The 13,235-nt window shown below is 43.0% G+C and overlaps 1 protein-coding gene across 1 annotated transcript in view; it reads right to left on the reverse strand.

The window, feature by feature from the left end:
* The window catches only part of CFTR (CF transmembrane conductance regulator), a 92,567-nt gene extending 79,581 nt beyond the window's left edge, over positions 1-12,986 (reverse strand). Inside the window, exon 1 of the mRNA XM_075743648.1 lies at positions 12,790-12,986. Coding sequence (XP_075599763.1) covers positions 12,790-12,842 — 53 coding nt within the window. The 5' untranslated portion in view covers positions 12,843-12,986. The remainder of the gene's footprint in view (positions 1-12,789) is intronic.
* Positions 12,987-13,235: the final 249 nt, after the last annotated feature.

Below are 13,235 nucleotides of genomic sequence, written 5' to 3' on the forward strand. Positions count from 1 at the left end.
CCTTATAAATCATTATTAATTTTATTGAACAATTAGGCTCCTGAAAGGCCTACAAATCCCCAAGTGCCAACTTGTACAAAATTTTGCAGCAGGTTCTGTTAGGAAATCTTTTTGAAAGCACAGGACTAAAACAAAATATAAACAAGCAACCATAAGAACTGATGATGTATTTTGAAACTATTTGAGTTTCTACTTTACTGCCATTGTTAAAAAATATTTCCTCAAAAAAAATTAAATGCCTGTGAAAGAAGTAGCTTGAGGTTGATTGCTGTCATGCTTCCATATGTAAACACAGTTTATAAAAAAGAAACCCACATGATTTATGATTATAATAAAAGTTATGACCTGCAAAACATCAATAATTTCAAAATTTTTTGTTTTAAATTCTATTTATAGACAACAGTTAACAAAATTGCAAAAGAAATACAATTATGTTTCCCATGGTCACTTAGAAAATACAAACAGCTTATTGGAGATGCTTACCCATATTCCTGTAAGAACATATACACATAGTAATCGCCATTCTCAGTTGGAGCCTCTGACAGTGCAGAGGTTGACACAAAGGTGAAAGAACATCATTAGACACTACATGAGTGCTAAAAGACCTTAGCACAACAGTCAAAGCCTATTTGTGTGCAACTGCGTGCACACACCTGCACACTAACATTCACTTTAACGAAGTTATGAATTGTATGAGACACCAGTCTACAATCCCCATAATTCAGTAAAGCACAAAGATCTTTTCCAAGTGAACAGTTACATCACACCCACTGCAAAGAGGATGTGTTCTAAGAAATTAGAAGATTATCCTTCATTTCTGCAATCGTACTACAGTTTCAGATGAATCATGTGGGCTTTAGGTCAGTTTTTGACACCACTGTAGCTGAGAAATAACACACAAATTGTGGTATGCTACAGCAAGGCAGCTAGGAAAGTCCGCTTTGGAGAGTCATTGGTAAAACATCCATAAACTTTACTACTACTGGAAATAGGGGCCAACGTTTTCAGGGATGTAATAAGATGGATTAGAAGAAAACTTTTGTTTTGGGTTTGTGTAGCAAGGTTTTGGTAGCACGGGGGCTACTTCTGAGAGAAGCTGCTAGGAGCTTCCCCTGTTCTGATAGAGCCAATGCCAGCCGGCTCCAAGACGGACCCGCCGCTGGCCAAGACTGAGCCAATCAGCAACAGTGGTAGCACCCCTGTGATAACATATTTAAGAAGGTAAAAAACCCTAGTGGGAGCTTTTGCAGCCAGAGAGAGGAGTGAGAAGATGCAAGAAACTCTGCAGACACCCAGGTCAGTGCAGAAGGAGGGGCAGGAGGTGCTCCAGGCACTGGAGCAGAGATCCCCCTGCAGCCCATGGTGAAGACCATGGTGAAGCAGGCTGTCCCCCTGCAGCCCATGGAGGGAGGATGAGGGGGTGTAGAGATTCCACCTGCAGCCCGTGGAGGACCCCACGCCGGAGCAGGTGGAGGCACCTGAAGGAGGCTGTGGCCCCGTGGGAAGCCCGCGCTGGAGCAAGCTCCTGGCAGGACCTTTGGATCCATGGAGAGAGGAGCCCACACCAGAGCAGGTTTGCTGGCAGGACTTGTGACCCCGTGGGGGACCCACGCTGGAGCAGTTTGCTCCTGAAGGTCTGCACCCCATGGAAGAGACCACGCTGGAGCAGTTCATGAAGGACTGTAGCCCATGGGAGAGACTCACGTTGGAGAAGGTCGTCAAGGACTGTCTCCCATGAGAGGGACCCCACGCTGGAGCAGGGGAACGATGAGTCCTCCCCCTGAGGACAAGGAAGCGGCAGAAACACCGTGTGATGAACTGACCGTAACCCCCACTCCCCGTCCCCCTGTGCCGCTGGGAGGGAGGAGGTCGAAGCCGGGAGTGAAGTTGAGCCCGGGAAGATGGGAGGGGTGGGGGGAGGTGTTTTAAGATTTGGATTTATTTCTCATTGCTCTACTCTGTTTTGCTTAGTAATAAATTAGATGATTTTTTTTCCCTACGTTGAGTCTCTTTTGCCCGTGACAGTAACTGGTGAACGATCTCTCCCTGTCCTTATCTTGACTCACGAACCTTTCGTTATATTTTTCTCCCCTCTGTCTAATTAAGGAGGGGAGTGATAGAGCAGCTCTGGTGGGCACCTGGCATCCAGCCAGGGTCAACCCACCACGACTTTTTAATTTAAAATAAAACTGTTATGTAAAAGTCTTTGAAGGCCACTGCAAATCAGGTGTTGATTTGTATTTTGCCATCTCCTGATGGCAGAAAGGACCAGCTGGTATTGGCTTTGTGCATATCTTGTGCAGAAATGGCTGATCCCTGTCCTTCAAGAACAGAGGATCTCATGGACTGGCTTCACCGAAAGTTCTGCATATGCAGATATTTTGGCAATGATAAAATGAATACAAGTTATGGGATACTAAACCCCTACTGCAGCTAATGCAAGTAAGTGACAGTACTTCCTGAACAACCTCTATAATTCCCAGCACTGTAGCTAAGTAATAACCTTGCTGAGCCCCTTAGTAATGCTGTGAGACTGCAATAAGCAATTCCCAACTTGTCTTGAAAGAGAAATGCTTTACAGTTTTAGGCCTTGTATGTTTTGGTAAAACATTTTTCATTGCACTGTTTCCCTCCACACATTTGATTTTATTTATACTTTTGATTAGCACCTAACCTGGCACTTTGCCACTGCCTGAAGTAACAAAACGTGACAGCATTTAGAAAGCGAGCAGAGAGGCTGTTTTATCATTTGGGGAAGGCAGCATGCTTAACAGATCTCCTGCACTCCTAGGAACGTCTCCTGTTCTACTCGGCTTTTAACTGAGTGCACTTCTCAGTGCCACCTAAATTGTGCGGTCCCTAAACCACCCTCCTCTCCCAAGTCAACAAGTTCGATACAGACTTTGTGCAGTCCTTGTCCTCATCTCTCTGCTCATCAGGGTAGCTGCAACTATGGTAGACGAACTCCTCCAGCCAGCTAAAGGAGCAGTGCTGACACCTTCCCCCGGGGACCTCCCAGCCTGCAGCCAGGTTCCTACCGCAGGCTGCTGGCAGGGCTTGCACAGAGATGTTCATCTCCCAGCTGCCCTGGCCCTGATCGGAAGTCCCACCCTAACTAGATCTGGCCAATTTGCGAGCTGTGCCAAGTGGCTTCGGGTTGGAATGGTAATCATGGGAGGAGCTGGCCTGTCACGTGCTGTTTGTCTCACGGCAGATTTTCAACAGCTGCTTGGGTTGTGCTGTCAAGAGCTGTGGGAGACGGTGTATGTTTTACAAAAAGGAATATACTAGACCTAGAATACATAAATATCTCCTGAAACCAACCTTTTGCCAGATTCCAATATCATCCAGTTTACCATTATGCTCTGGATTCTTTGCAAAGTTTTGAAATGCAAAATGGCTATAAATTTATTTTAACTGGCAATATAATCTGTAGTTATCAATGTTTCTTTATCACCAGGTAACGCAGCTCAGTCAGTCTGCCAATGACTATGGCTTTTCCATTTTTGGGCTTAATAGAAACGATTTGCCAGCATTAATTCTGAGTTTTTTCTTTTCCTCTTTTCTGAGAACGGGAAATTTCTTCTGAAAGGAAGAGAGCAAGAAGGAAGGGAAACAGATTGGCTTTACAGCATTACGTTAGCAAATGCCACCGGATTACTGGCTGGCATTTAATGAACTCTTTCACAGAGAAACCTGTAGTGCTGTCAGAGTTTTGCCACTAACTAGGAATGTTATTATGGGTACACACACACAAAACCCAGCAGGGGACAAGTTTCAAGGGTGTACAGTAAGAAAGAAGAAAAGAAGGAAAACAAGTTCCACCTCTATTATTGATTGCCTGTAGCAAAAAATACCTTATGAGCGTGATATGTAAATATCACATACTTAACGTACTGTTTTAACTTCTTTTTTGGTAGATTTCTAATACCATTTCTTTGTCATTCACTTTAGCAATATATAATAGATTTCTTACTGCAGCTATTTCTCCAGCATGTTCAGCCTCATCCCACCCGAGCAAATTGTACCAATAGGACAGATGTCTTTGGCTTTCCAGAGAGCATTAACACAGACCGTTAACTTGTCAATAGGATTTGACTCTCCCTTAAGGCTGCTTTGCATGTCACCGAAGACAGAAAGAGCCTCTGTGTTGCTAAGCCAACTGCCCAGATCTCCCTCCCGGGCACAGGGATTCCCCGGCTCCATCAGAGCCGCTCGGTCAAGAAGCGCAGGGCCTTGGGACAGCAACAGAGCAGTGGGGCTGGGCTATCCAAGACCCACAGAGCAGAGCAGGTCTCCTGCAAGGGTACCATTTCATTTCAACAGGTGTCCTGTGCACAACACGGCAATAGCTACTGAGCAGCACAAAGGCGACCATGGCTTCCCTTCCTTCTCTTACAAAGCAATGATACTCGTGTGCAATACAGTTAGGCATAGTGCCTGCAGCTCCTAAGGAACTGGACCCAAATCGTGATGGTGACAGAGTAAGAAAAGCATCTCTGGTTTTATCTTGTCCCTTCTTTTAACAGTTAAGCTGAGGGGGGCCAGGGAACATAATCAAGCTATGATTATGATGCTTTGGAGTCTAAATTTTACAAGGTGTTTGTAGAGCCACGAATTCCTACTGACTGCAGGAAAAGCCTGAGGTACCACATAGATCTCAGACATTCCCAAAGCGTCAAACCAGCCCGGGAGGCTCTGCACTCCCATCCTCTCCCAAAAGATATCCATCACTCCGGCACCAGAACAAATTGTAAATTGTTGCTTACTTTATCCTGGAGGTGGCAACTCTACTACACTCAAAACTGTTTCTCCAGAAGAGTGTCTGCACCTCCGGCACTCTTCTCTGAGGATCCTGCAAGGCAGCCGTAAAGGGTGACCCTAGCTCTGCAGGATCCTTGCTAACAGATGGGACAAGTCAGCGCGTCCTCAGAGCACAACTGCCCAGCACCACGGTTTAATTCCTGCGCCTTGGTTACCCTCAACAGAGTAGGGTGGCAGTTATTTTGTTTCAAATGGCAGCCTGCTGAAATAGCATGTTGTATGTTCTGAAAACTATATTAAATCTCTAGCATTTTCCCCTGTAAAAACAAATGCAACACTCTGAGCTGAATATTTACACGTAATTATTGCAGGGCTTCAACAACAGAAGGTAAATGGAGATCCTACTATTTTCTGCTTTTTTGTTTTGTTTTGTTTCCCCCCAGATCACAAAAATTAAGGTTTAAATTTTTTCACTAATAAACAATTCTTCCTCATGAGATGTTATTTGACATGGAAGATATTTAGCTGCGATATCATCGACTCTGCCACTAGCTGTGAGCAGCACCATTTTAAGAATAATCAATGTTCTGCTGAAACCCCAGGATTTCAATAGGGAATCTTAATTAGGATTACTCCACAGCAATTCTTGGGGAAGGCTTGCCTTTTCATGCCCAGGTTTGTGAAGTGACACTTATTCAGATTATTATCTAATCTCTAAATGTTATTTGAGATTCAGATTTTTAGCAGAAATTCAATGTTTTTTCCTTAGAGTTAGTAAGATAGTCAAAGTATTTTGGTTTGCAGAAGTACCTAGAGCTATTTTTGAGAAAACAAAGCACATTAGGGGTACAAAGCTACTTAAGTTGTGTAAGATCCAAGGACAGAATACATTCAATCTATTAAAATCTGTCAATTGTTTAGATACCAAAGTCAGGTGGAATAAATGTTTCTTTAACAAAGCTATCAAAATAACATAGTGGTGATGATGCAATACAAACAGGGTTTGCAAGGCTGTTTCAGCATATACCTACAGTGAGACTGGCTAGGAGAGGATGTTTCTTCATCATTCTTTTTCTCAGTTATATATCCCACCACAAGAATAAGAGAAAGAGATTTCTTTCTCCTAGTCCTTTGAAAGACCAAGGAACATTGCAGAAAGTTTGCATCGGCAAAACTATTGCAGAGCTGTGTTATTCATGATTGAACTGAACTCTAAAAAATCCCAAATGTGTCACTAATGTGACAGCAACAAATTTCTCCCGATTTAGCACTCCACTGTCTCAACCATACATTTATAGATACATCTCATAACAAATTAGCATACAGTTGCACATCAGGTGCAATGGCCCCTTCCAAATCTGTAATTTGTTCTATCGCCATGACTGACATGTGATCAGGTATAAACACCTTCACAAACTGGTGAACACATTTGTGGTGGTTCAATCAGGGGAAGGGGAGGGTGGGAAGATTTTTTTTTTATTATTATTTAACTACAAATATAAAAATGTAAATTGCCAATATGTTAATATGGAATTAAACCTGAATTAGGGGCTGCTTCTCTTACTACTTGCTCTTTGCCATCTTCTCTGTGTCCTGGTATTTGATGCTGCTACTTTTCAGCCTGACCCTTGCAAGTTAATGAGAAAATGTCTCATATCTTCTGATTTCCAAAAGGATCTTGTGCTTTAAGTAAAGCAACGATAGTTTTTTTGGGGGGTTGTTTTCTTTGTATCTGTTACCTCCAGAGAAATAAAAGCATCCCAGATTTTATAGATTAACCTTAAACAGAGTTAAATTGAAACAACTTAAAGTGAAATATCAGATTGACTCTAATACAATAAAGGTTCACATCTTTTATTTTAGAAGTTGAAAAAAAGTTTATAAAAAGAGAAATATCAACATTAAAACATGGAAATAATATGGAATCTATTTCAGGAACATACCTGAAAGCAAGGCCCTTTCCCAGCTGTCACTTAGGATTTTCTCCTAAGGCACCCCCCTGCCCATGGAGTCAAGGCATTAGTATTGCAGCGGGCCACTCCACGTGCTGCCTTCCAGGATCAGTCCCGTCTCCTGCCTCCCCTCTCCTGCAGGAAGGATGCTTACCGTATCTGACAGGCAGGAGGGTTCTGCTTGCAAGGGACAAACAATGCCATTTCAAAATACGTCTTAAAAGCCTACTTACTCTCTCCTAATTTTCGGAGTTGCACGACAATGCAGCCTTGGTTTAGCTACTTGCTGACTGTGAAAATGCTCATGCAGATCCTTTTGCTGATATGAGAGGGAGTGATATGTAAACACAGCCTGTGAGTTCTTGTTCGTCTCACCCAGGCGTACCCCCTCTGAAAGGCAGTTGAATTGGATCTACAAGTTTACATTGCAAAATTGCAATGTGTATCACTAAAGTTTTCTTATATGCTACAGTTTAATTTGACCTTTGACATATTTATTTTAGAGGACATAATGTGACTCTTTATTACCCAGGTTGGCACCATCCTGCCCCGCAAACGCTATACCTACATACCTATGCTGCAAAGCAGGGGGGACAAAGAAAAAAAAAAAGATAATGGCAACTTGTAGAACTCTTTTGCAATAAGTCACACTATTCTCACCAGTTCGAAAATTAGCACATCCAAAAATTTAGATATTCAGAAACTCAGACTCTTTTGCATGAAAGAGGTGATAATTGTTTGCTGCAAGAATATTCTGAAGTAACTGTGTCACACCAGAGATATCCTTGTGCGATTAAAGTCCTGGGCAGGAGATGTCAAGCAGTCTGCACTGACCTTATTACATGCTCCCAGAACAAATCCCAGTCCTTGCACATGCTACTTTCTTCTCCGCAGAACTAAAAAAGAGACTTCTTTTCGGCCCAACCTTTGTGCTATCTACTTAGACTTTAAGATCTTCAAAACAGACTTCCTTATCAAATATTTTCCAGTCCCTAGGACAGTGGACTTCAAATTTCTGTTAGGGCATTTAGAAGACTCTATAATACAGATAATAAAACCACTTTCCATGTCATTGCCTACAGTATTAAAAAAGAATTCAAGGATTTGGATGGATTATTTTCTATCCCACCAAAATCAAATAAGCATGGACGAGAATAAAAAGGTACAGACAAGGCTGTAAATCTTTCAAATGCTTGATCATTTCATCTTGAATATCAAGATGGTAAGTCTTCCTCCTGCAGGAGGAAAAGAAGCTTTAGATATATTTCAGAAACTCAGATGCAACTTGATACAGGCAACTGTGCTTCAGAGGTATAAATCTGCCAGAGAAGGGCATTGTGCTATGCAGGGTTTGCACCTCTGCTCCTTAGACCAAACATGCAGTATCGGGCTGAGCCAAGGATGTGACTTAGCCTTAGGTACTCCTGTGGCTGAAATTATTTCAGAGTAGGAGACTCAGCATCCTTTCTCTAGTTCACTTCAAGTTTCATATTTTACCTTGGAAATATTAATAGAAATTAAATTTTCAAAAGTATTCCAAAACCTGCACGCACATCTTTGAGCCATGTGGGGGCTGACTTTCCAAAGCACCGAAAGCTTGCTGTTTCAAACAGACCAGTGAGTCTCCAAGGACCGCTTGTGGCAACAGACAAATGACCAGGCAGTCACGGGGCCAGAATCTGTGTTGCGGCTGCATCTGTACTTTATCATCACTAACAGCCAGGATTTACAATTACCTGGGATCAGTGAAAGGCATGCCCTCAGGACTAGACCCATAAAGGGCCTTAAGAATATAGTATAAGAAATTTGCCTCCTATGAGTGCCTAAGCCAGCTGTTCCGGCAACTGAGCCATCACACGGCGCAATTCAATCCGCCTGCTCATAACTGCCAATGTACACAGAGGCTCCCTACTCAGACAGGAAAGATGAGCAAGATACTACAGCTAGGTATTGATAGGGGATGGTCCAAATATATGTTGGATATAACAATTTCCAGACACCTGCCCTCCGGAGTGAAATTTATAGATACGAATTAGGTCTTTAAGCTTCCTAGACAATACCTGGGATTTTTAGGAATTCAAGACAGTTTCACAGGAAAGTTTTGAGGATGAATGTATACATTAAATCCCAAACTTCTCCAGGAAAATAGGCACATAAATCCTTCTCTATTCAGGAATCAAAATCCTAAGTACCTTCTTTATCAAATCCTAAGATACACAGTTTGAGGATAAAGCAGGGACTGCCTAGGGCAGGCCTGGCTTTAGTTCCTTTCTCTGAAGGGATTCAAACTAATTCTCATGAGCATGCCTGTTCAAACCAGAAACTATCTTGGTCAAGGTAGTCTCAAATTTGCAATTAAGACTGAATTAAGCTAGAAAGAGTTAAAGAATAACCGTGACTGTAGCTCGTGGGCTAGGTACTTTCAAAAGTCAAGTCCTGGATTCTGTTATCCACCCTAAATACTTCCTAAAAAGTGCCCAGAACAGAAATCAGGACTTGCAAACAAGTTTCTTACCCGGTAGACTACAGAGTCACTCTTGCTCTTATGCTTTAAAAAGATTAACTGAGCCAAAGATAGAGAACTAAAAGACACTAAAACACCTTCACTACCATATGCTGGTAACACTGGTCCTATTTCCTAGAAGAGGTGAGGTGTAGAATGGAATTCCCTTTCCTACCACTCCCAGCGCACACATGGCAGAAGGAATCCAGCATTTATCCCCGACATGCTAACTTGTTCTTGGAACAACTGAACAGCTACATAAAAAGGTGGCAGGTTATTTTTTTTTCTCTGGTTTGGAAAGAAAGAAGCAACCAGAGCAGGTCTGATGGACTGAGTCCACTAGAAAACAGCACAAAAGCTGGTTTAGAAACTCAGTTTGTAAACAAGGATTGTTCAAATTTTAGGATGAAAGTTGATTTCTAATATCTAATACACTTTCTATCATGACCACTCCAAGCAATTCTCTTTTACAAGAGAATTGCAATTACAAAAGGTAATATTGCAATTACAAAAAGGTAATATTTTCCCTAACATACTACTCCTTGTATACACATGACAGTTTCTCACTTTTTGGCATAAAGAATTAAGAAAAAATGTGCAAACAATACTGAAACATGTCTAGATTATTCGCTTATGAGCTAGAAGCTCCATTCTGACTTTAACACATTTAAACCTATCCCTCCAGCCCAAACAGGACACATCATGAAGCAATAAAACCTTGCCAATAGGTTTATAGACATTGATATCAACACGCTGATGCTGATAACCACTCATACAATATTACATAATAATATTACATTTATCAGCAAGTTTTCCTGAATAATAACAAGTGATACTTTAGCATCACTTCTGCTTACGCAACCTTCAACTTACTGCGTTATATTGACTGGTACTTCACACATAATTGCACAGGAACCTCCTATAAAAGTTACCTCACTGAAGCATTCTGCAATGTTGTACTTGAAAGCAGCTGTTTCATCATCATTGGAAAAAGCAATCTTCTTCCATACGTATCTTTTCGGGTTGTATTTTTTTTAAAACAGAAAGAATTGACTACTTATTCCAGATATATTGCCCTTGAGTTCTGTCTCATACGTTTTCATGTACTAAAATGTAGGCACGTCCTGGAGTGCTTTACCAAATATGATCAGTATCAGAAACCAATGATGTATGTAGATTCAGTCACAACACTAACAGAATATTCTGACATCTTAGCAAACCTTGTTCCAATCTCACTCATTAGCCACTACCTTGTGCGTGTTTCCAGTTGAGTGAACAGGTCTCTTGTTACTGATATGTAGCAAATGCTTCTGACTTTGTAAAGCTCATCACAAACTTTATGCCTCAAAGTGTTGTGAAATTCTTATACCTGGACGAATCTTTGCTCTGCGATAACTTACCTTTTAATAATCTTTAACATTGATCCTGATCGACTTTTGATGAGACAGAAACTGATGGAGTCCTTGAAGACTGAAGGGATGCATTTTAAAAGAAGCTAACAGGTTTCATCACTACCAATAACGTATGTTTTAAAAATCCTTATTTATTTTTAAGAGAAAGACATCTTTGCAGCAAATTTGGATGTAATGCATTTTCTTATCTTGTGGCTTTCACTTTTTTGACCTTTTCAATTATTGCATATAATATTTGTGAAGAAACAGACATTCACAGTGTATGTGGTAAAATGCAAGTAAGCAGAGACTTTGTCATTCACAGAAACGCCATTCCTAAGGTATTAGAGCCATATTAGACACTTTATAAATGTTCACATACAATTTTGGCTGTTCTCTACCCAGTGAACTGCATGTTTACATTAATAGTCTGATTTTTCTATGAAACGATGTTAGTAAAAAGTTTTGTAAAGAAATTTCTCTGCTCTAGTCAATATTCATCATAAACAGCTCTTTAACCTTATACACTTTATTATTATAACTTCAGTTACAGTCAGATAGCTGGTACAATATAATGTATCATGCATGATAAGCATGATTCAAACATCATTTAATTGACTTAAAGATTCAAAGATTTTGTGATTTGACTTAAAGATTTTAAAAAATCCAGTTCAGGCCCAAGGATGTTTAATTAAGCACTTAATGAGCACGAACTGCATCGGGTTTCAGCCACAGGAACTTTACCTAGGGTAGGAATCAGAAGTATATTTGCTTTATCTTATTGGGATTTTTTCTTGACACCTTCAGCATCACAGGTACTAGGTGAGAGAGCACTACTGCAACAGAAGCTCTACAAATATATAAAATGAAACAGAACAAGTGGTTCCTTGAACAATGAAGTCAATATGCAGCCTTATTTCCTACAGATCTGTATCTTATATTTGACAGAGGCACTGGCTGAAGCTTCTGTGGAGAATTTGTAAAGGCTTACACTCCCATCATCCACACTCCCTGTCTCTAACAGAATTTGAGAGCAGGTACGCCTTCTTTCCCACTACAGCACCACTGGAGGACATCACTAGGATCCTCACCTTTACCTGGATGTTTGCAACATTTTAGGAACTGGTTACATTTGGGATCCTTCCCCGCTATCACATCTGGCTGACATGAGCCACGGTGGGGGGAGGCAGGCAAACAGAGCGATTCATACAGACCCACTTCCCTGAAGAAGCTTTAAAAAAAGGTCCAGGCCAACCTGCTTGAAAAGGAAAGCTGTCCCAAAAGGATTAAAAAGTGAGCTAAAAGCCCTCAGTTGCTCAGGCAGAGACCTCGTGCCAATGTTATGGTTTGACATCACGTGTTCCCGTTTTGGTCACTATGTTCAGGTCTTACACAAGATTTCCTCCCTCCCCTCCCTGCTGTGTGAAAGACCCTCAAGCAACAAAAGGGGGAACCAACACCCTGGCAAAATCAGTGGCATGTGGGCCAAAGCCAGAAAGATTATTTACTCTTTCCAGTTGGCAGTGTCATTTCTAGCAATGTCACATAAAACACGTTCAGTCTTCTATATTGTCTTATAAAGTACGTTGTACCCAGGCGTTGGTATTGGCTCCTTCTTTGCTTTTTATTTGAAGTTGTGAGAAAGAAAAGGTGCCTGGGACTTTGCTTGTAAGAGGACACTTTCAAGCTTCCAGGGAACTGTTTCCAGTAAGATCTTGTATTACACTCGCACACTGAGAAAACGCTGAACACCCAAAAAGCCAAAGAGAAGGAATCCTTGCTCTGAGAGCATTTCCCCCTGCTCCCCTCCACCCCGCCGTGTTGTCACAGTTTACAGTAAAAGAACAGATCAACTAGTTGAGCAATTTACCAAAGGTTGCTCAAATTATGTCATAAATTCATCTGTCCAGGTCCAGCGAGTGTTTATAACACCTGACAGACAAAGCCCATTCCTGGTGCTAAAACCCCAGCAACAACAACAACAACAACAAAAGAGGGATCTCATCATCCTGCAACAAGCGGGACTGCCACCGCTCTCCCCACAGACCTTTCCAGAGCTAACCGGTGCCCAGCGCTCGGCCCCGCCGAGAGGAGCCCCCGCTGAGCCCCCCGCACCGCCGCTGCCCGCCCCTGCCCGCTGCCAGGGGCCGCACGTGTCCCGCCGCGCCGGGGCTCCCACCTGAAGAAAAGTTTGGAGAAGATGTTCGCCTTCTCCAGGGGGGACCTCTGCATGGTGCCCGGAGCTGCGGTGCGCTGCGGTGCGCGGGGGACCGGCGGTAGCCGCTAATCGCCGACGCCTCGCTCGCCCGCTCCGCTCCTGCGGCTCTCCCACCTTATCCGCTCGGCCGGCTCTGATGTCACCGCCTGCCTCCTGCCCCTGCCCCTCTCCCCGCCTCTGCTTTGCCCAGGTTCAAAAGCGGGAGGGCTGGGGCCCCGGCCCGCGCGCTGCCTGAGCCGCCGCCGCCTCCTCCCCCGCCTCCCCGCCGCGCCCGGCACCGCGCACCGGGCGCGCCCCGCGGCTCCCTCCGCTGCCTCCCGCACCCTCTCCTCCCCGGCCGCCCTCTCCTCCCCGGCTCCCCGCCGGCTTTCGGCCAGCCCGTTACCTCCTCCCGCCGACTCCGCTTC

The sequence above is a fragment of the Balearica regulorum genome, chromosome 1, assembly GCF_011004875.1.
Source record: "Balearica regulorum gibbericeps isolate bBalReg1 chromosome 1, bBalReg1.pri, whole genome shotgun sequence".
NCBI lineage: Eukaryota > Metazoa > Chordata > Aves > Gruiformes > Gruidae > Balearica > Balearica regulorum.